This window comes from Chaetodon trifascialis, chromosome 6, assembly GCF_039877785.1.
Source record: "Chaetodon trifascialis isolate fChaTrf1 chromosome 6, fChaTrf1.hap1, whole genome shotgun sequence".
NCBI classification, from domain to species: domain Eukaryota; kingdom Metazoa; phylum Chordata; class Actinopteri; order Chaetodontiformes; family Chaetodontidae; genus Chaetodon; species Chaetodon trifascialis.
The window spans coordinates 4,077,840-4,102,504 of record NC_092061.1 but is presented as its reverse complement, the minus strand read 5'-3'; the positions used below and the strand labels follow the sequence as shown (position 1 = coordinate 4,102,504).

Sequence of the window (24,665 nt, the reverse complement as noted above, 5' to 3'; positions counted from 1 at the left end):
TAGTAGTTCGTAGTATTTCTTGTCAGCTGGCCTCATCAAAGAGGCCCTGGGCCCCAACTGACACACACTCTTATGGACTCTACACATTACATGAACATTACATGAACATGTCTCCACATTCAATGTGACACATTACATTAACGCACTTCTTTTTATTTTCACACATTGCACATATTCTTTTTTCTTTATACTGTGAACATTTGCACTTTAGTTAATATTTTGCACATTTCATCCTTCCCATTCTAAACAATGTACTGCTCTTTAATTTAGAATACGGATATTTTACAGATTTTAATTGTACATTTCTGCTTTCTTGACTTCTTCGCTACTTGTCTTTGCTTCATTTATTAATTTTAACCGTTCGGCACCATGATGACAATAAGAAATCCGTTGTGTGTGAAAACCGACTTGATAATAAAGTGGTTTCTGATTCTGATGATAAGCCAACACAAAGCAAGTTCATCCATTGGGTCTTACATTTGGTATTATTAGTTGCTCTGGTATAACATTTCTCTTGAGTTCTACTAATTTGTCCACTCTGTAGGCTGCAGTTGCTGCAGCTCATGCAACATAATTAAAGGTTCTTTATTTTTAGAAAAACATACTTTAATAATAACTCTTAATTATTAAATTCTCATTAGAAATTAATATTCTCCAGGCTATCAAATTCTTGCCAGTAATACAGGCTGAGTCAGGGTACAGCACTGTATTAAAACCATCTTCATCGCGTTGATTTAAACCGCACAGAATAAAACCTCTCATGACAGAAGCCGTTCGCGTGTAAAATGAATGAACACGTCGTGGCTTTCAGCTAAATTCACCTGATCACTCTCATTCACAAAATGAATACTCCTCACACGCTGTTTGTATCTTGGGCAGTGGCATATGATTTAGAAAATGCTGAGAAGGTGAAAAGATTGCAAAGTAAATGTTTATTTAAGTCACGCTGAAATTAACATCTTGTGGGACAAGATTTCACGACATGTATTTACCAACATAAAACATCTGAAAGAGATTTCTCATAGTAAAACACGACTTTCTCCTTCCTGTACTTTAAATACATTTAAAGGGAACATTTGTCAAATTTAAAATCAAATAAAAATAAGATTTAGAAATCTTTTAAATAAGAGAAAATGAACACCAGGTTCTGTGCAAAATAAAGAAACATGTGCATTAATAAGTGGGCGTGCTCATCCCTGATGAAACACTCAGTGGACTCTCCTCATCGTCTCGTCCTCCATCGCACGTTGCCATGCGCTCATCTGTAATTCATCCTCAGAAACTGATCTGGACTTCCCTTTATAAAATACCTTATTGATGGGATGTAGAGAGGAGAGTGTGACATTCCTGTGGGGATTACTAAAGCAGCAAGCGCGTGTTGTGGGATTATCCTGGCAGCCACCCGTGGTCTTCAGCAGACATGTAGGTATCATCAGAATCATAAAAGACAGCAGGAAGGTCCAGGAGTCAAAGGTAGAATGGTCAGATAAGACCCCGAATAAGTCTCCATACGTTCATTACTGTCAGTGTGAAGACACACTGTGATGACCTCAGGACCTAAAGCTGGTAGCAGAGGTAAAGGAAGAGGTGAGGAGGTGAGGGCGGCGAGAGACAACATAACCCTATTAACCTTCTGCAAAACACCCCTCAGGAAGTTCGGGCCACAGAACATCTACAGAATAAAAGGGCAGATGAAAATGAGAAAAAAGGGGGAGGGCAAATTATTGTTAGCAAAACGCTAGTTTAGAAAAGGGAAATGACAGAGATGGCAGGGTTTATTTTCACAATGAAAAGAAGGAGGAAAACATCAGCAAGACATGATGAATAAGCAGCAACAAAGCAGCTTCGGTGCCTTGGTGGTGACACCCTGTTCTCTGGGTGTAGCCTGCTGTCCCTCAGTAGTTGTTACTCTTTCTCTGGTCTCACACGGAGCCAAGGCCGAGGGGCTTGGAAGCCAAATGCGAGCTCAGGGCGAACTCTTGAGAGAAATTGCTCTCATATTCCTGGTCCAGATTCTCTACCATGCTCTCCAAGTCATTAGCAGCAATGGCATCAGTTCTCCAGGAGGCGCTGGAGGGCGTTAAGTGCCTGTTGTGTTATCACATGACCGCTATCGCATCTGGGCGAAGTCCTGACGGCAGCAGCAAACGGAGCACGCAGACTGGACCGTTTGGGAAAAGATATCTTCGCCGCTTGTTTGTCTTCTGATTTATTGAAGACGAGAGACAAGCAGCGAGTGTCTCGTGAGAGCTGTGGCAGGTAACTGTCACAGCTAAAGCAAACCAGATGGCAGTAACACGCTTCGGCTTTCTGAAAACTGCTTTCGCAATCTGGGACCAAATCTGGCATCGAATCTGGGGACATCTCCAGGACACCGTTGCCTGGTTGTCACTGTTTTCCTCGTGCGTGTCGAGGTGAGGGCTGACTAGCTGAAAGTTGCTCTCCATAAAGCTGGGCAGGGATCAACAAAGCTTGTTCATCATAACAGCCTTAGGTTTAGGGATTTAATCACGTTCATGATGAGTCCTGGATGTCAGCTATTGACTGAGGAGGAGGAGGAGGAGGAGGAGGAGGGTGGAGACAGGGCAGGGACAAAGTGGGGCAAAGGCAGTAGGGAACAGAGAGGAGAAAGGAGGGAAAGTTAGTGGTAATATATAATTTGCACTAATAAAACAAACAGCACATAGTTAATACTGTAACCCTCAATATGGAGACGTACTTCAGGAACGTACAGTTCAATATATTGACATGAACTCTGAGGCTGAATAATATCACAGTATCAATAAGTTCACGCGAGTTGTTTCGATAGAGAAAAACATGCTTTCTCTGGTCAGATGGTTCATTGCTTGGTTGGTCCAAGCGACACTACACACTGCAGTCATTTTCAGTTCTGTTTATTTGCCAGCCAACACCCAAATGTAAGCTGTGGGAGGATGTTATGAGGACTTCAGATTTAAAAGACGCGTCAGTCCAACAACAACAAGAGAGGTGATCAGCTGGCCAAATGTACCGTAAATGGGCTGACAACATGATGACAGCTGAAGGCTGATGTTACTGTCCAATGCAGCCACGTGATCTGGAGATCTCACTGTGTGAAAAGTACTCATTTGTGTATTTCCTGACGATATAGTGCATCACTGTGATAAATGTTGCTTTTCAGACTTTGTTTTTGCAGCAGGAGCATTCCAACGTTAGTCTGCGCCCGATTTTGAGATCTTAAACTCCAACAAACTGTGATCATTCTCCTGCAGTGAGTCAGTACAGTATGAGGACAACATGCAGCTGCTGAATGCAGACAGAAGGAACAACGTTGTACGTCTGAGCCGGACGTTCAGGAGACACCTCTGAAAAGCCAAACATTAACAGAAGCTGATTTATCTCTTAAACCCTGTCAGACCCACCAGTGAGTCCATCTTTATAAAGCCATGCTGTTAAGGCGTTCACACCCATTGAAATGTTTTCTCCCATGGGAAAATCAGAAGAAGTGATTGGATAGAGATAAGAAATATCATTGTCTGTTGTTTCTCTTTTTGTAAGTGCATTCTAAAAACTGTAATGTCTCTCGCATTTAACCCCTATTTCTTAGGAGGAGACGGCAACTACTCTTGAGCATCTGGAGACCAGCTCCACATCAGAGACCAGTGCTGTGGTCAGAGGCAGCATGAGGAGCGCTGTATGGCCCTAATGAGTAATGCAATCATTGCTACAAGAGTTAAATCATTATGCACAAATGTGCAGAGCCCAGAGCGGACGCTGGTGGATGCTGGGAAGTGTGCATGTGCGTTTTTTTCTGCAACACAAATGATGACGACAAAATGATGATTCACCCTTTTTTAATGGGAGGAGTGGAAGATAAAAATTCAGTAGGGCACCCCACATCTGTTACTGCGGTGGCTTTTCAGACGCTTGTCTGAGTGCCGAAACTGAAGAGAAGTCATGAATGAAGTTTGGGGGAAATGAGAAAAATGTTTCACAGGCCCATAAAACTAAGCTTGAAATGATTTTCCCCGCATTGTTGTAACTATGGTTTGGGGCCACCTGGAACAGTTTATTATTTCACTGAAAGAAGCGTGGAGACAATGGAGGTCTTCATCTGCAGTATGTAATCATGTGAATTTCTCTTGAACGTTCCCATCTAAACTCCTGCAGTGATAAGCTTTGTCTTTGTGCTGCTACTGTATGTGAAGTGAGGCTTCGTCCAACAGCTTCATGAACTAAAAATGTCAGAAATGCAGGGCTGCAGTGGTGATACCAAATATGGCCATCCACTGGTTGCCTTGGTTATCTGACTAACCTGAGATTTTATTCCTGCTCACAGCTCTCTGGGCTCAGGGTGTGAAGCAACCTCCGCTTTCGTCTCGGTTGCTCATCTTCATCGTCAGAAAACGTCTGGTCCAGAGAGATGCCGTGGCACACCAGATCCCGACCTGTACACAACGCATGCAGCACACACAGAACAGCTCAGAAAGCACCTCTGATGCTGTGGCTTGGTGTTCATTACATTTCTTTACAATGAACAGTTGGACTCAAATGCCTCTAAACAAATGCCTCTGAATGCCTGCACACTGGTGTCTTTGCTTGTTCCACATTTTTGGCATTACTAGCATCTTCAGTGCTTGAACTGGTTCTCCATCAGTTTCTTTTGGGGCAAATCTGTGGCAGTTTCTGGGTTCAAATTGCCTCAGATAACCTTTGTCAACCCTGGACACCTTAAGTCCTGGTGACCTTTATCGGGAATAGAGATCTGGCATTCCACACAAGCCCGGTCACACTCAGAGGGAGAAGAATCGCTTACATACGGACAGACATACAAACACACCTGTTTGCCCTTTAACACGGCTGCTAGCCTATTCGAATTCAGAGATCGACAGATTGAGCAAAAAAGTCAAACACTCAGAAGACTTGATTAGGAGAACAAGCTTTTAATGCCAATGGTGAAATTAATGCTGCCGTGAACATTCACAGTATAATGACTGAAGAGTGGAGGGAGTCTGGCATTAAAGTCCCTCTTTTTCATTTTTATCCACGTCTTTGTTCCTCATCTCAGGTCCTCCCTGATCGCTTACACCACGCTGCCTCTCTCCTCTCTATCTCTTTTATCTTCAGTCACTCCATGGTGAGTGATGTGCTTCCCATGTTCTCACAATCAGATGCTAAACCTGGAGGGAACAAGTCGAAGAGAATCTCTTCTTTTGTCTCCGATTCTGCTCTGTCATTACTCGCTCTTATCAGGCCTCGGCAATATGAAAACACGCCCCGAGGCGCGAGGGTTAACTGGGGCCAGCCGTGTCAGAGGGGAGCCGTGTAGCCCGCTATGACGGTGTAGCTTGGGTAGATTTCATGATTGTGCAAATAAATCATCAGTTTGCTATTGCAGTTTCTGATCTGGGTCAAACGGGTGGAGACTCGACTTTAACAAAACAAATGTCAGTGAGATCTCAAATTCACCAAAGTTTACTTTCTGTATGTGTTTACTGAATCTGCACACACAAAGGATTGTTGTGGCTCATGTTGTATGTTTGATTGTGACTGCGGCTATGAATTAATTGATTGCTGGGGTTACCAGACAAGGTTGCACAATATAAACAAGAAAGGGGTAACAATACGTTAGGCATCCATTAGCCTATTGTAACAGCCACCGACGTGAATATGCTGCTTGTTTCCAACAAGGTGGTTCAGGCCAAGAGAGAAACGCCCAGAGACTGATTTGTTGGACAGCTGAAATAGTGCGAGTACTACGGCGAATTTGGAACACACACACGAAATGCTAAGTAGCTCAGAATACGGAGAGAAGAAGGAAACGAATCCATCAAGGCGTAAAGATAAGAGAAAAGCGCCGGGTGATTTTCTCTGACAGGCTGACACCACAAGAAGGCTTTGTAAACCCCTTCTGGACTGCAAACAGCGAAGCGTGTGAGCCAAGACCCTCACTGCGCAATCCGCAACCTCCATCCATCTTCAGTGAGGCCATGCAGGCTGGGACGAAGAGCGGGGAGGGAGTGTGTACATGAGTGCGTGTGAGTGAGTGAAAGTGCACAAGATGAGAGCAAACAACAGAACCTGCTGAAGTCACTGTAACGTCAAAGTGTTTTGCAACTGCATTATCCTCCTGAGGGGGGGGGAGTTTGGCTCCGAGCACAAACACAGCCATTGACAACGATCGGTAGGTTATCCCAGCAGATTGCAGCTCTGTAGCACAAGGGGGGTATGACTCAGCAGATGTGACATCACGCCTGCTCTGCTTGATGCAGGAAGGGGAAGACCACCTCATGGCTGGCCGTGTTGAAGCAATCACGGCAGACTTCACTGGGTGGGTTTATGACTCACTGACGAGTGTTTCCCAGAACCCGGCTACCCCAGGGTATACTCCCTGCTTGTGTGTGCTTTAAAGTGTACGTTAAAACCCCCCGCTTACGTAATCAATTACATTCAACTGTCAAGTTTATTGGACAGTAAAAGCCATTTGAGGAAAGCTTGAACTCAAGAGTTTCACCTCAGAGTCTGCATCGATACTGAGTCACATCGTGACCTATGACATCACGAGTACCAGGAATGGGCGAAAATGTGCCACGTTCAATACGTGCCCGCCCTGCTGCACCACAACACTGTGCACGTGCAACTAACGTGTAATAGTGGAGCACAATGTGTGTGTGTGTGTGTGTGTGTGTGTGTGTGTGTGTGTGTGTGTGTGTGTGTGTGTGTGTGTGTGTGTGATGGCATGTAAATGCAAACCTCCATAAACGTGTCTGAAATCAAGAGAGGAAGCCTCTGCGGGCTGAAGTTTTAAATGACTTTCTGAAAACTCATGTCCTAACGAGTTCAGCATTTAGCTTATTTGACCCGTCATCATCTCTAACTGACGCGTGTCTTATGTGGCAGCTTTGTGTTTCTAAGCTAAGTGACCATTCTCAGCTGCACTGGTTAAGTTCTGCCTTACCCCTCGAGAAAAGCCTTTGTTACTTCATTCTGAGAGATCAGAGGGCAAGGCAGGGTTTCAATCTATTTACCATCATTGATATTGCTGTTACAACACATTCTGACGCAGGCAAAGATGAAAACACTTGTTTTTCATTAGTTTCTAACTTTCATGTTATTCATTTTTTGACATCCAATTACACGGTTACTTAATGGGTTTAGGAGCAGTTTTCCCTCTGAAAAAGAAAACCTACACTCTTAACACTACACACTCACCAGTGATGAGGATAGTTGGCTCCTGAGATGGACGGATGCTCTGGACTGTGTCCTCTCTTCTCTCCTGGCTGTCATCTTCACCATGAGTTGTGTCATTGTCACTAAAGGAAATGAAACAAGTTCGAGAGGAGAGAAAGTGTTTCATGGAGAAAAAACTGTGCGTAAGAGGGAGAGTGTGGAAAAACAAAGACAGCATCTCATTCTTCTGCGCTGGCAAAACCTTTGTGTGATCATCTTTCAGTATTTTACATTATTAACCATAAGGGACGGCAGCGAAGCCAGACACAGAAGTGGCGATTATGAGCAAAATCTTCCATCCACACACTGTGCGCTGCGATGATGGAAGGTTTAACACAGACTTGTAAAAAAAAAAAAAATTAGCCACCATCTGTGTTCTAGCCAAAGGTGCCAAAGGTGTGTCACACATGGCAGCGCTGTGCTGACCTGCTCGGAAACAAAACTTGGAAGTGTGCAACGAAAGCAATGACCTGAATATGCTGATTTACTCTTTGTACAAAAGTCTCAGTGCTAAGCAGTAACTGATCGATTGTCTATGTCAGTTTAAAAAAAGAAAGAGCCATTGGTTGGTTCCAGCTTCTTAAATGTGAGAATTACCTGCTTTTTCTTGCTTTACATTATCGAAAACTTTCATATTTCAACAAGACGTGTGATGATATGACCTTCGACTGGAAGCTGTGCGGCGTGTTGTCAGTTTTCTGATGCTATATAGAGGTGACGTAGTGTATCCACTGACTTTGTGGCTTTGTTTTTGTGTATACGTTCAGGTTGCTTTCGGTTTAGGGTTGAAATGTCAATCAGTCAAACACGCTGCGCCTTGTGAATATCCCCAGTGCAACAGACAAATCAGCGTCTACCTGCTCATTAACATTTCATTAGACCCAGATGTTCTTATAATGACCACATGTATTTATGAAGAAGTAAACGCTGCCTATAAAAAAATGAAAATATGTGAGAATCACATGCTGACCTTCGTCTCCCCTCCTCATCTCTCTGCTGCTCGCCGCTCTGTCGGAGCTGGCGGACGGCATCCTGCAGGCCTCTGATCTTGGCCTTCTTCTCGTTCAGCACCATGACGAAACGTGAGTACAAATCCGTCTCCAGCATCTCCTTCTCCTGAACCTGCTGCTCCAGCCTGGAGAGAAACAACACACAGACACCAACGCGTGTGCAAAAACATGCATACGAGCACTTGGACTGTGTGTGCGCTGGTACGTGGACACACAAGCATACAGAGTCATTGGCTGAGAAGAATGATGCTGATGCCTCCACCCTGCGCAAACACAAGTCAGGCAGTGAACGAGCAGAAAAACAATCACAGAGAAATCTATCTGAAAAGAAGCATCAGGAATACACAAAATGAAGGACATACAAGTGAATCATTTGAAGTTAGTTCCCAGAAATCCCAAGCCCAGTTTGAGAGACTGGGTGGAGCCCTCAATACTCTCAAATGGGTGACCAGTAATGAAGTCATACTGGGTGACTGCTGTGCATATAAACAGCTGGCAGCGTGACTTAAAAAGCAAAGAGAGGTTGCATGCAAACAAGACAACAAATACCAGCGCAGAGCATCTTAAGAAAATGACTAGATTCCATCATGGTTTTTTCCTTTTCAGCTTGACGTTTGCGCTCCACCTCATCTCAACGCAAAGCACAGGGCGGCTCTGCTCATCCTTACTCTCTGAGTATTCTCTGGTGCTCCTCTCTCAGCCTGCGGTTCTCCTCCAGCAGCTTGCAGTTCTCCGACTGCAGGTCCGTGCTGCGCTTTAGGGACTGGCCAATCATCTCCCGGTTCAGCTCTAGAGGGTCCGGAGCGGGCTGGAGCTCCACAGAGCCCAAGTGCACCTGAAGAGAGGAGGGAGAGGAGAGAGCAAGATTAGACTAGACCGTTACAATGCAAAGTGATCAGATCATATTGAGGGTGACGTTTTCTCTGCAGGCTGGCGGACTTCATTATTCAGAAACAGCTGACCAGCTCAGCAATGTGGGAAGACGTCAGTACTCTGCTCTGCAATGACAGGTGACAGTTAAGGTCGTTCATGACACATGGTGGGCATGACCTCGGCGTGGCCCCCTTTGAGCATGCCCGACTGGGAGGAGTCAACAGGACAGATTTAAGACTACGTCTCCCAGCTGCCCCTGGAGTACCTGAGGATCCTCTAGGACAACGTTTCTCTACTCCGGTCCTCGGACCCCCCTGCCCTGCATGCTTTAGATGTTTCCTGTTCCAGCACACCTAATTCAAATGAGTGGCTCGTTATCAAACCACTGCAGAGCTTGATGACGAGCTCTAGGAGAAGCTGGAGGAAGCTGCCTGGGAAAAAGCATGACTGGAACCCCAATCCTGACAAACAATGGGCGAGAAAACTGAAGCGTGGTTTAATGGATGTAAGGCAATAAGCTGCTGCTCACACCTAAAGCAGCTTCCGAAACCTGCTTTTACAGTAAAAAATGAGTAAGAATTTGCACCTCAACGTCATCCCAAGACGCTCAGCAATATAGAGGTGCAAAAACCATGACATCACCTTTCCTTTGAAGCGGGAGACTTTTTAAGATGAGGAGGTCTTTTCGTCTGTCCAGGAGAAGTACAGATTGAACTCACTGGTCACCAGTAAACTATGCGAGTGAGCACACAGTTCCCTCTCTGCCGCTTCGGAATCACAGGCAGGCTTCAGGTGTAATAAAACATTCCTCATTTGGTTTGCATTTTGGCCCGAAATCACAGAGCGGGGCTGAGGCTTTGCAGCGGACAACAGACAAATGCGGAAATTTACTAATGTTTAGTTGATCTGTTAGATTTTCTAAATTCCACTGCTGCGCCCCAATTTTACATAAGCAGAACAGCTATAATTAAATAAAGAATATCGTTGTTTGCCTGTTGCCTCGGAGAGTCTCCCATGCACACAGCACGCTGCCCATGATGCACTGGGAAACCAGAAGGTGATGAGGTGCTAAATCTTCACTGAGCTGCGCTGAGGTCGCAGACCCACTGTAATAAAGCCGCCATCTTCAAAAGCTCTCATAAAATACTTGTCATTTTTGTCCCGGGCTGATGCTGTCCCAGCAGGCCACACAGCTGTTTTCCCCTCCGCTGGTGCACCTGAACGTGCTTCAGTGAGTGGACATGGGCTGCACATCGCTCCCATGCCTGCTTCCATCCATCCTCTGTTCTTTAGGAATATTAAAGTGAAAATCTTGAAGATTTTCATTTAAATAAATCTCTGTTAAGTCACTATCTACTGCCAAACGAGGAAACACAATGGTGAGGCAGCTTACGGCCCACAGGTGAAAGAACTGCAATATTTATATATTTGTGGTGTTGCAAACTGGGTGTTGGTCGTCTCCCAGGTCATGTCATTTTTTTGAGAGCGGATCAGTTTGAAATATTTCAGGAGGAGGAATGGAACGAAGAGGAGGTCACAGTGAGCTGTGAGATGAAGAGCTGCAGGCGATAGGCAGCACACTTCTCAGCACGGCAGCCATTTTCTGGCTGACTTTTCTTATTAAAATGACAATAATTTGTTTTGCTGGCCCCAGAATTGTGACCCGTGGTATTTAACCGCATTGGCTGTAACCACCAGTAACTACAGGTGTCACCAAATAAACCAGAGCTGAATCCTCGAGATTGACACTTTTACTCTATTATCTTCTGCCAAAACCTTAGCAGCTAAAATCCTAATGACACTATCAGGTAGGGCTGGGCCGATAGAACGATAGCGATATGTCTCACGATAGACACGTCATCAATATCAATATAAAATGCGTTCGATAAAACATTCGCTAATTTTTTTTTCTTCGTCGGAAGAAACCTGAAGTTGCGAAGCGAGGTTGATTGCATGAACAAAGGCTCTCGCTCTCAGGTAACTGAGCAACGTAGGGAGTAATCGCTAATCAGTGAGAGAGACACGCTAACACGCCAATCATGTAACAGTAACAAGTTCGGTTGCTCCGTGTCGTTGTCACGTGTTTGTTGCTCAGTGAGGAGTGAGATGAGAAATAGAAAGTGAGCGCTGCAGCGAGCAAAGAAATCGTCGATAAAACAGGGAAAGTCAGCTCGCCAGTATGGAGTTTTTTGGATTTTATAAGTCGGACCGTAGTCAGACCAATATGGTCTGTAACTTATGCAAGACTTTCGTCCCCACCAAGACCGGTAACACCACAAACTTATTTAACCACCTTAGCCGCGCTCACTCTTTGGAGCACAGCCGTATTCGCCAACGTCCAACAACCGCAGCACCACCGCACAATGTTCATATGTGTAGGCTGGTTTTATAGTTCAGTCAGTGTTACTGTACTGTATATCATGTTTGTTTGTTTGTTCGTTACAGATGTCAAGTTTCTGCTATGTTCCGAAAACACTCCACATATTTGAAAACATTTTATTCAGCAGAGGGTGAATCAGCTTGTGAACTTTCTGCACTAAACCTGCAGAAAAAAAGTTCTCAGGTTTCTCTGTTTACATTTTTACACTTTTTTTTACATTTATTATTTGAGTGTTTTCCATGGTTGTGTTGACATTTCCTTTCCTTTCTGCCTTGATAGCTGAGGGGATTATAATCAGAGGAAGGTTAAATTTAAAATAAAAATGTTTAAATTGAATGTATTTTTCTCCTGGTCCTTATTTTAAATAGGTCATAAAAAAAAAAAAAATCAATAATTATTATATAAAACACTTATATCGCAATATAGTTTTCAGCCATATCACCCAGCCCTACTATCAGGTCAAAATTTTCACTTATCCAGTAAAACATGACATTTCCATCAGCCTCAGCTTTACTTTAGGGCTAAATAGCAAACATCAGTATGTGAACACGGTAAACATTACACGTACTACAGATCATCACGTTAGCATTACCACTGTGAGCACTGCTCCTGAGTAGAGTCTCACAGAACCACTTGCATACTTTAGACTCTTAGTCGTCTTTGCATGTGGCCTCCTTCTTGTGTTCTTTTAGGCCCTTGAACAGCAATAACCTTCAGTACATTACCCCCCCCGAATGCCTTGGCCACACGGGCTCATGTGCATCCTCATGTGCTTTTTGAGGGATCGCTAATCAAATAACGCTGCTCAAAAACCCTGCTCTGTGAATTTATAGACTCACTGCCAGCTCAAAGATAATAACTTCATTCTGAATCATTACACAATAAAAAAAATAATACAGATTAAGAGATAAATCTGTAAAAATCTCTTGTGTAGTGACATGGCTACTTGGTGCCAGAGCTGCCAATAATGCCCCGTCAGATCCCAACAAGGGACTCAGTGATTATTAAAGTAAATTTAATAGGACCTGGACACAGAGGAGACCACCCAGTATCTGAAGAGGATGAGGTTCCCCAGAACTCATAAAAATCGAGAGCAACATCAGGATGTCACAGTGATCCAGCGCAGGCTCCTGTCGGGGATTTGGAGGGAATCTGGATGACACCGAGCACCTCAGCAAGTTGACGTAGCTGTAATTCAGTGTTTGTGCAGGACAGTCCACCATTCACAAGAAACGGTGACACGAGTGTATGAAGAGGCGCAGTAAGAACGGTTGCTGCTGTTGAACAGCGTGCATCGTCGTGTCCACTTCAAAGACATAACAACGTACAGTAGACACACATTACTCTCTACGCGCACACATGCCGCTGCACTTTTAGCCAGGCGTGACAACTGTGAAGCTTTGATCTTTCCTCAAACCTCCCCTCCATCCACTCCTCAAAGCCCTCCTCTACCTCTCGCTACCTGTGCCTAAACCTACGCTGCGCTCAAAGAGGAAAGTCACTGGGCAATAAATCAGCCACGTGAGAAAGGATAATGTGAAGGCTCTGGACTCTGACATGCTGAGCGCACTAATAGCTGCGCACTTGTTGACTGTTGCAATGTCCTACATTTACCGTACGAGTCTCACTCCACGATAATGACTGGGGCTTTGTCAAACTTTGTCATCAAAGTTTTACCAACTAACACCGTTTAACACCATAAATCTTCCTGACCAGCATGTTAACATGGAATTACCAGCTAAGGACACAAGATACAGAGATCTAAACTGTGGAAGCACAGCCCTTATTTACCGGATTAACATTGGAAACGACACTCGGCTGCTGTTTATTTCTTCGGCTCCTTCTTTTAAATACCAAAGGTCGTGCGTTTCACTGTCTTTACTTTCAGGCTTTTTTAAAAGGACCTGCTGCAGTAAACATGTCAATTCCAGATCGCCAAAAGTTTACCTTCAGCCTACTGTGCAGCACGGAAAGAGGAAGGATGCACTAAACAACATAAACCTGGGAATGGAAGCAAGCGGCACGCTCATTTTTTACGCATCTGTGAATGTTTTTTTATTGATTTGAGCTCCTCGTTGAAAGACAGAAACAGGCTGAAAAGCTCCCTTTATTTTCTCGAGCTTCTGCTTCTCTCTCTCGAGACGCAGGGATAAAGTTAAAGGTCAGTGTGCACACTGCTGTCAGCCTCTGCCAAGGTGTGGGAGGTCAGACTGTTCGTCTGTGACCCACGACCCACTGCCACATTTTTCTCCTGTGCCACTTGACTAAAACTACAATAAATGAGTAAATCGTTCATAGCTGTTGTTTCAGCCTCCGGCAACATTTGACATTTGCCTTTTATATGACAGGGTGGGCTAATTTCTGACATTTAAAAAATCAATTCAGCTCATGACACAGCACAAAGAAGAGGAAAAGCCATCTGAGAAAAAACTTCATGACCTTGCAAACACTGAAAAATCAACGAGATGAAACATACGGTACACAACATCAAAAAAACAGACTAAACAAATTGAGATTAAAGATTTGGCAAAATCTGTGAATGCAAAGTCTTGGTTTCAGGATAAGTTTGTCTGACTTTACAACATGGTCTGATGTGTGTGTGTGGTCTAGCTGTTTGTTTGTGTGTGTGTCTCCAGACAGCTAGCCAGACCATAAGGTCGGACCCGTGGAGAAGGGGGGACGTAGGTGTGGCGGACAAAGCCAAAAGAACACAGTCCCACTGAAAATGATACCATAACACACCGTGGGCACAGAGGACACAAAGCTTTCCTTATCACACCGTCCAGCACATTGCTGGAGACCAAACCCACCATTTATTCCCATGGATCAGAGGACAAAAACCCCCGTTAATTAATAACCAGTTATCAATAATGATACAGTAAGCGGGCATTGAAATTCAAATCTCTGGCATATTCAATTCTCTCACTGTCTAAGAAAAACTCATACTAATATTATTACTTTATTTCATACGAGATGTGAAAATAATATTGAACATATCTGTGGCCAAATCCCTTCATTCTGTTCTTTTACTATGTCAAAACCAGAGGGAAGTGAGTGGGTGAGCGCTGTGTGCACGCCGACAAAGGGACAGTGTTCAGGGGTCCAGGGGTGCTCAGTATGGGAAGTGTGGGCACTGAGCAGAGATCAGCTTGTCCCATCAGCTCCCTCGTCCGCCTTGCAGAGGCGTGAGGCCAGATAAAGAGCAGGAAGTGAGGGGCGACGGCAGCCGGCCCATCACCGATAACACGAATGTTCCCATAAACACAAGGCATGCGATGCTACAGCACCAACTCAAGAGCAGGTAGTAAATCCTCAAAGTGCTTCATTTCACTTCGGTATCTGGCTACAGTACCGGCTTCAACGATGCTTGTAGCGAGGCAGGAAGGCCTTATTAAGGTTCACTCACACTGATATTGTAAGCACCAACCAGACAGACAAACCAGAGCCCAGCCAGCTGTGAGGTGGAACTTGCTGCTGGTGACAGCAAGAGAAATGCGTTGGTGGATCTGACTCTTCAGTGCGGTCAGGATACAAATCTGGCGTCCAGTTGTACCACAATTTCCCAGACATGAAAAGCAGAACAAAAAAACTTAACTATAACTGTAAAAGCCAAACATGTAACCAGTTTGTCCTAATTGCTGCTTTTGATGTTTGGATGATTGCAGATTGTATTTTATTTTTTTTTTCTGAAACCACAATAAAAGAATTTTGGCCACTTCATGAAAATCTTGTGGGCATTTTAGTTTGGGCCTATCAAAACGTGGCCACTGTTAACATAAAATAATGTCATTAAAAAGAGATCGGTCTCAGTGTGAAGGCAGATGGTGTTCTTTGGCACGAGCGTCGAGATGATGCGGTAAAATATCACGTCGGGCTGCAGTACAATGTTCCACAGAGGCAACGAAACAATGAGTCCATCAGCTTCCCAGACGTCAAGATTTGCTGCTTTTCTCTGTTTTAGTTCACTGTAAGCCGAGTATCTGTGTGTTTTTTCACTTTAACAATGAAAATCTGTTGCAGCCCTACATGCCAGTACGACAACCGCTTCAACACATCAACGAGGAGCTTCACGACCGATCGAGAATCAAAGGCTGAAAATCATTAGTCTATACTGGGAAAACTTCTGCATTGTAAAACCAGAAGGAACCCCACATCAAGGGCCTCATATGCTGTCATTTATCTCCAGTTTGTAGTTTGTCTAGTTCTTCTCCAACTTATCATTATGAAACATTAATTCACGCTGAACCTGACATCCATATTTTTGCAAAAAAGGAGTAAAACATAAAATTTATCCTCAAGATGGAATAACTCAAACGAAGAAAAATCCACTTTGAGGAAGTTAGGGGAGAGAAACAAGGAAAGAAAAAGGTCAGCTATTAATGTACTGTTATCATTTTATCTGTAATGCTTTTGCTTTAGGCACATTATATGGATTCCTTCCTCATTGAATAAACTGTATTCCATTTACAAATACAGTACTGGTGCTTGTAAATAACAGTGATATATGCGAGCTGAAAAAGCTGCAAACACACTCACAAGCACATACTTTCACACTTCAGAAGTTGGGATGATTCAGTCAGAATAAGGAAATATTTACCACTCCAGTCAAATTTGTGGCTGGCATCGTGTGGTGCAGCTGGAATCCCCCATGAACTGCAACGCTATTCGACAAACATAAAATGTGGAACAAGCAGAGTCACATTCGTCCACCGAGACTCAATCAGCGTCAAGAGCGAGGGTCCAGATCTCCTGAAGTCCTAGCACTCCTCAAAGACTGACGGACGGCTGTTTTAAAAGGACAGGAAGCCTCTGGGCCGTCATGCAGCTTGTCACAGCACTACATCACGAATTTCAAAAAAAAAATCCTGCACATTTTATCGAACAAAGAGAGGCAACGAAGGCAATAGCTGATTGATGTGTTAACTATAGTGGAACTGTGCAATCAACTCATGCCAGTGAAGTTACAATAGCTGAAGTTGTCATATTTGGGAGCCAAATCGAGGCAGACCTAAAAACACATGCAGGATCGGTTAATTCCACTTCAAGGCTCCAAAGTCCTGAATCTGAAAGAGCATCAAAAGTCTGGATTGACAAGTGTTGGTTCTGGAATATTTACTTTTCCACCAATGACAGATTGGTCCTTAAACAGACATTAAGGAGGAGATAATGTCTGACTTAGTCATGTTAAACACCTGCTTAGTATTAGTTTTAACAGCAAACACCCAAATTACATTCATCATTACACCTTCTGGGGTCATATTCATAAAATATTAATGTCAGGTTAAGTTCACCACCTGGTTTGTCTCCAGCCTCCTTTCTTCTGTTCCCGAAGGAAACTCGCCTCACTTTTGGTCATTTCTGCACCCTGAAATTATCTGGCTGGGAAAATATGTTCCACTTTTCAACCTCTGACGTGTTCGAAAAAGAAAAAAAGGCAAACGAGGGAGAGCGAGGGAAGAAAAGAAGCAGGTGTTAGACAAGAGTGGTAGTTTGCACTTAATGCAAACAGTCCCCCTGGATTCTTAGATGTGTGTCTACCACACACATACTGCACACTCTAACGACGGCTGTCAGACACAATGTGAGCATGGATTACAGTTTTAAAATGCACACTTGGGGCTGGAGAGATTTGGGCCACCGTCAATCATTTTGTGTGGTCTAGTTGCTCCTTTTGGCAACAACTTTTCCCTGTACAAAAAAAAACAAACACCACACCTACACAAAGTAAGAGAGGTCATTTCTGTCCCGTCAAACCTGGTGAATCTGTTTCACTTGGGAATCTAAAAGTCAAACTACGGCTGGTGACGACGTGCACAGGGAATAAGACTGAGGCATTTTGACACAGAGCATCAAAAAAGCACTACAGATGATTCAGTATCAATAACCCATTATTCCATTTCCTAAAACCTTGACTAACTGGGGATGTCCCCAGCTTTATCCCTCCTACGTCCCGAGTAGTAACACCAGTCAATCATTGTTTGTTTTATTCCGCATTAACAGATAAACTGAGCGCCATCCATTCTTTCTACACTTTATAACATAATTTCATGGCTGAAATACGGGATGTGATCACATGAGACAAAGTCACATCCTGTGAAAATAACCATTTTGTCAAGCACGGCACCCAAAGACGGATAGCCCTCTAAAACAAACACTTCGCCTGCACATGTCCGGACACGGACGCGTGCACACATATGCACACTTATATGCACTGCCAGCACTCATAGAGACAAAGAAAGCCGGGGGGAGTCTGAGACAGAAAGGAAAACAGCTCTAATAAACTGTTGTTTAACATTGTTAGATGGGGATAGCCCTGTCCATAAATCAGGCTTTTATGGTCCGGACAGCGTTCCTAACCCTCTGGCCCTTTCCCTCCGTCCTCCTCTACCTGCACGGCGGTCCCAGGACCCTGAGTGACCTGTTCCCTGGAGGCGACGGCATCGGCTCGCAGTTTGGAAGAACAACACCATGAAAAGCATCGTGACCTATGCGCACCACCTGTCACTCTCTCTGTGTCAGAGTCCCCTTACAGCACAGTGTTTAATACTATCTGTGTCCCAACATTTCCAGTTCGTGTCAGGGACTGGTGCATGAATTCAAAAAGAGGGGAACTGATTGTTTGCGTTTACACAAGACACCTTATCACTGAACAAACTTTCAGTTTACGAGCCGCGGCCATTAGACAACTACTCTGCCGTTATTGGATGACTGAACAAACAGAATGATTCCTATCTCCGGCTGTTTCCACGGGGGCCCGAAGGCAGCCGAGCCTTTCTAATTCTGCTACAATAAACCTTATCTTTTAAACAGCCCCTGTAAAAAATAAGACTTCCTTTCTATTTTGTTGCATGTCATTAGATGTGCTTATCCTCAGGGAACAGCGACATGAGGGAAGTATATGATGTTGTGGAATTCAACTGATGGCTCTATGTAGAATGACGACTCTAAAATTGGTCTATAACAGATTCCTCAACACTTGAGTTTCAAACTACCCACTTTAGTTCATGAGTTTGCTTCTTTCAGATGCTTCATTGCCCCAACACCAGTTTCAGCAAATACCATCCAACTACAGAGCCACAGTATAAGCAGGTTCAGGGCTGCAGCTTCGGTCCAGCCTTGTGTCGTACGCTGGCACTTTAAAATGCAGACATGATGATGCGCTCAAGTATGGCATTGATATTATACCATAATCAACCTGATATGTGCACTTAGACATATTTGCTTGGACAGCCAGTTGGAGGATGTTGGATTGGATTAGTGGGCCAGGTTCAACTTTATTTCCAGAGCCCTCTGCTTTGGCGTCACCGCTGTGCCAATGCAGCGGTCCCACTGAAATAACTGAGGCGGATAAATTTTTGAACGCAGTGCAGTTGTCTACCTGAACACAGCATTAAAGATGCTTCTTTCAGTTTATTATATTCTTTTTAAAACCTAAAGGTTTTTTCAGTTTTTGCTCACCGAGATGTCATTACACGTCTTCTGATATGAAAGATGACGATGATCTGGAGTGAGGTGGAAAGAGTACACCTCCTTCTCGCCTCGTCGCCCTCCTCCTCCTCCACCTCCTGTTAGTGCTTGGAGAAGATCCTCAACATACTTCTCCTTTGTGACTCCGATATCGTCGGCTTCCCTTGTCACCTCGTCTTCCGAAACTGCACACAGAAAAGGCATTTTTCTCATTTTTGCGTCACGTTGAAGTTGTACAGTTGAGAGAAACTGGAAAGCGGGCAAGGAGGTGATAGCAGGGTGCAGACCAAAAGTCTAAACATTAATTATGTAGTAATGCATGGATGCACGTGAAAGCGGATTTAAAAGGAAGCATGCAGAGAAACCGAGGGGAATGTCATCAGCTGTTGCACAGCTGCTCACACGGGGTTGAGGGTCCCAATTAACACATCAAACACAGAAACACAGACGACCCAGAAGCCCGCACATAGCTGTCACAACCCCATCTCTACCTGTCAACTCTGCAGATGGACAGCAATAGAAAACTCGGGAGCAGTTATGTTCCAGGTGTCCTTCAAGAGAAAACGTGCTCATGTGCATATGTAACCACACACGTGCACATGCACGCATGCACGCACACACACACACACAGAACACTGACTTGCACATACAAAGACAAGCCTTGTAGAGTTTAATCTACTTTATACACCTGTAAGCTGCAGCAGCAGAGCAGAGGGGGACGATGAAACAAAGTCACTGCTGTCCCTCTGAAGGACCAACAGTTACAATATTATGAGATGGGGTTCAGCCAGGTGCCTGCACAGTTCAGGCAGTCTGATGAATGGTGACAACCAGGTCGAGTCAATGGTCGAACGATGTCGGTCTTTGCAGTACATATGAGCAGAAATTTCTGGCAAACATCGCCTGAGAGTAGTCCTCCAATCTAAATGTGTTTTTGTACTGTTCGCGTATTGGAAATCAATACCTTCCCCGATCCATGCTGAGTTCCCATCGGTGAGAGCTAAAGTGAATCCAGCAGCCAGATCTCCGGCCCAGTCCACTCGCAGGAAGTAGGGGGCGTCTGAATCAGTAGTTATAGTGATCTGTCGGACTGCTCCACTCATGACCTGCAGAAAGTCAAAGATGGGAGTTAAGAACCTCTTAACAAGGCACCTTTATGGTTCATTTTTCCTGCAGCGACCCATCGCAGTGTGCTCAGGATAATTCAAAGGCCTGCTGTTAGTATTAAGCTCTCAGACCTCCTTCGGAGACAGCCCTCCAGTCACTCCAGTTTGATGTTGTAAAGTTGTGTTAGTCTTCCAGTTGCATCAATGTGCTTCATTGTTTAACTACTTGGATTTGGTAATAAATGTCCCTGTGCATGTCTTCAATGGGGGTCTCTCTGAGTCAGTGGAACCACATGGAGTTTAACAGGTTTTGGCAGGTTTTCGTGCAGGAGTGTGGTAACTGCCCACCAGCGAGGTAATTACACACTGTTAAACACAAGAAAATTACCAAAAAATCCCAGTTTTTGTCTGCTTTTATTCAGCATGTATATTTATCCAAAGCTCCACAGCACGCTCTTAAAGTGACTCAAACTACATCTCGTGAGTTTGCAGAACACGATTTAAGTCTGGAAACATCTACCTGAGAATGGATTGAGCTCCATTAATAAGCTCTTTAAAGTCACAATGCTTTGTAGTAACATTAACTCAGAAGCTGAATGAACCATTTCTAACCTCAAACTTATTAAGATGGATAGTTTGGGAGAAATAGGACATTTCCAGAGGAGTCATCATTCTTGAAAATAGGAAGCAAAGACCAATGACGGCCCTGCAAGTCATTCATCACATGAAAGACACTGATGTGAGTGAAGGAGGGAACTGTCAATCATCAGTGGCTACAGGCTAACACATCTCAGGGCTAATGGTCATGCCAGACCATGGTGAGCTTCTTCTTAGAATTAATACTGACAACAACTCATTGTTTGCCATGTTTTTGCCATGTTACCATGTACCATCGTTTGGTAGTGTCACCTTGCCCTCAGGCCCTCAGATGTCTTGGCTAACTGACTGACTTCTGCATTTAAAGTTTAGTCTCCTGCCAGAAACAGAAGTCCAACAGATCATTTACAAAAGATGCTAATCTACGACTTACAATATAATCCATGAAATTGCTCCATGAAAAGTCTTTTCGTTTTTCTCCGCAAAGGGCTTGAGAAACTTTTACTTGATTACGGATGTCCAGGCCACAACATGTGATTACTGCTTCCACGTGAAGCGAGAGGTGAGCTGGATATCTTCCCTGCTTAACTACAGGGCAAGGCGTGTGGAGATGGAGGGAAAAGGACAGCTAAATTGGCAGTTAGCCGAGCTGGACATGTTTGAAAAAATGAAAATGAGCGGCTTCGGACAACGTGCTATAAGTTAGGACGTGACAGCGAGGTTGTTTTTTTGGTATTCTTCCTTTGTGTCCTCGGCCATATACGCTGACAGAGCAGGTGGTCAAGGTTACTCAGAGTGAGATATACAGCAGAGCTCTGACACAGACATGCACATGTGCCCTCTCCACACATGCACACACACCAGTAAAGACCCTTGCAACAGATTAAAGCTGACCCCTTGTGCTTGAAGAGGGGGTGTGGCTGGACGAAGGGGCTGAACAAGATGAGGGAGCTGAAGGGTTCAACTTTAACCTCATAAAGTGAGCCCAGCTACTCATTAGTTACTGTAACATCTGTTGTGCAGGGACGATGACCTGTGGTAATGACAGAAGGACACTCCAATTAAAGAAACAGCGCTGTCTGTCAGGAATGGAGATCTGCGTGGACCCCTCAAAGCCAGTCCCAAAGTCTTCCTGGTCACTTACTTGATCAGCAGACACAATCGCTAGAACACTTAAATCATCAACCAAACCTCCCTGAGAGCTTTGACACATGGCCTTTTTCCTTTTTCCTTACTCTCTCTATCATTTTTTACTCAACATTTCATTGTCATTTCATCAGCATCGCCGCATGTGAACTGCAAGGCATAGCTGTCTGCAGGAATTGCTAGCCATGAGTGACAAAGAGAGCCTCTAATTAAGCATCTTGTGTCTTAAATGAGGAGTTCATTCAGAGTAGAAGAATCAAAGGCAGTTAATTGTCTCTTTAATGGACGCCGACAAGTGGGCCATTCCTCTCACTGTCCTTTCACTGGACATTCCCCTCATGCTTTCTCCAATACAACGGCTTCGAGATGGAAAGGAGAACTCTTTGGCTGGTCAAGTGCCATCATAATCATTCAGGGATTGAAGCAGTGCTGCCCTCCACAGCAGATGACTGTGCCAATGGCTTTCAATCATTATCATTTCAAGGGAATAGATGTCTTAAACGGCTTGACAAACAGGAATCAAATGAATCAAGGCTTAAAGGCTAAAAATCCATCTGAACTGGCATAAACTATGACCACGTCAGAAGCAGGATTAGTGAAGTGTCACTGTAACTTGAGAGACACATGCCTCAACATAAAGACACTGTAATTCAACCGTGGGCACTGTGATGTAGAGGTAATGGGTCACGCTCCGTCTCACACCATATGACAAAATATGCCTTCTCTTACATGCAGACACATTTTTCTCAACTCACAGATTAAAAAACTTCTCATCACCATAAGCTACCCAAAGCATTTGCAATTGGTGACAGCAAGTTTCAGACCTCTATCCAACATCACTGCTGGCCATGTGTCTTCTTCCTGGGCTACATGGTCAAAATTAGCTGTGATGACACTCTTAAACCACGGGGTGACAAATGAAGTGACAACAGGAGCCGAGCAACAAAAGCACTAATACTGGCAGCGTAATTCAGCTCAAGAAGTTGGTGGTTTGGTTCTGCAAGCCAACATAATAGAGTCATTATTCACGGAAAGTTTTGTGCAATAAATCAAAAAAATGTCCATAATTTAGATTTGACTGAAATCACACAAGGAATAAATTTTACCTCAGTCAATAACACATACAGAATACAAACTGTAGCACCAGCTGTCTGCACAGAAAAAGAAATCTGCAACCTACTGGAACAAACAGGAGTGAACCACAGCCGGGCAGCAATCAAATCAACTTCTGCTCTGCATTTAAACCATTGGACAAACGACCATTTTCAAGAGGGCAATCCTTTTAAACAAACATACGTTGCTAGCCCGCAAGGCTTGTCCTCCTGACCTCAGCTCTTCTGTTTAATGTTGTGCACAACAACTTGCAAACCCTGGATCCAGCTGCACAATAGCAGGTCATTTTCACATCTCCAATATTCACACAGCGACGAGTCAGAGTTGTGAAAAGCTAAGCCTTGCTCAGTCGCAAATGTAAGGCCACTGTCAGTACGGTTGTGTAAAAGCACAGAGGACAAGGCACAACACGAGTCATGTAATTAGCCTAATTTTCATTCCCATCTGTCACATTTTGTTTAGGAGTCAAAACTATGTAGAAATCAAAGTGATCATTGTCCTTGCAGTATACTTTCCCCACCATCAAATTATCAATGTGACGCAAAAGAGTTTGACCTGATTTCACCTCTAACACAAACAGAAAAGGACTGCACACATCAAGCCTTGATTCGACCGGAGTAATCAGGCATGCATGTACGGCGCTGTCGCCCAAATTGGTCAGTGTTTGCACTGTAAACTATAAAACTTAATCACATTAAGAGGAATGCAAGTCTGTTTAAGGCTGACACTTGCTCATGTCTTGCTCTTAAAAACCAGACTCTCCATTCGTAGGTTTAGCCACTTTTCACACCAAGCGTTCATCCTCACTCTTGTAACAAACTATGCGATGTCATATTTATGTGTGGTTTGCAATCTGACAGATTTTTTTTTTTCTTACATGAAGAGCTTTCTAGGAGTGTCTGTGAAGGAAGGGCCGATGGGGATTTATGAAACATGGTTTAAATGCAATCAAGATGCTGTCGTGGCTGGTTACAGGGAGGAGGACTTCATTGTGAAAACTCTGAACGGAAAGTGGACCACAAAAATTTCAGTCTTACGTCAGCAACAGAGACAAGATCTTTAAGGCTATCGACCTATAAATAAGTCAAATTTCTCTATTTCATTTACACTAAGGGTTATTAATATAAACATTAAAAACCAAAAATAAAGTGAAATAAAGTGAAATCTCAAGTGACCAACTGTCAAAAATCCAAAAGAAACCGGCAAATGAAAGTCAGTGTAACAAGTAGTAACCATCAAATCTGTATACAGATTTTTACATGACTGCTCTCGTGAATGTCAAATTAAGTAGTCTTTGAACTACATTTGCTTTAAAATACACGTTCGCGTCTCTCTTTTTGTCATAGTACGTGAGAGTTTATTAACATTTACGGCTAAATTACACTAATATAACCGCTTCCGGGTTCGGCAAGTGCTAACTAGCTAGCTTGCTACTACCTTCACCAGTGGAACAAAGTCTCAACGGTAACACAACGAGCGCAGGTAATATTTCTTAAACGGCGCGGCGCCGTGTCTTAACGTGTGCTGCACTGTATTGCTTTTCATTTACAGTGGTTTTCTTAACAGTCAGAGTAAATCTGGTGTGGGTACAACACTTAACATACACGTTTTCCTCAAACACTTACGGTACAGTATGGCTAACTACTGCGACGTCCAAGCGAAGCAATTTTTGTATGAAAGTGAAAACATTGCTTCTCTGTCTGTTGTCACTTTTTCGACAGACGTTTCAATCTTCGACGCTCGTGTTATCAGCCAATCAGCAAA

The 24,665-nt window shown here is 43.9% G+C and overlaps 1 protein-coding gene across 1 annotated transcript; it reads right to left on the bottom strand.

Moving 5' to 3' along the window:
• Window positions 1-913: 913 nt before the first annotated feature.
• LOC139332921 (DNA repair protein XRCC4-like) lies at window positions 914-24,636 on the bottom strand. The gene is made up of 8 exons (XM_070965104.1): window positions 24,527-24,636; window positions 19,904-20,045; window positions 18,931-19,124; window positions 8,888-9,054; window positions 8,180-8,344; window positions 7,192-7,292; window positions 4,295-4,427; window positions 914-2,544 (listed from the first exon to the last, which is right to left on the bottom strand). The coding sequence occupies exons 2-7, from the start codon at window positions 20,040-20,042 to the stop codon at window positions 4,303-4,305; spliced, it is 891 nt and encodes a 296-aa protein (XP_070821205.1). The 5' UTR covers window positions 20,043-20,045; window positions 24,527-24,636; the 3' UTR covers window positions 914-2,544; window positions 4,295-4,302.
• Window positions 24,637-24,665: the final 29 nt, after the last annotated feature.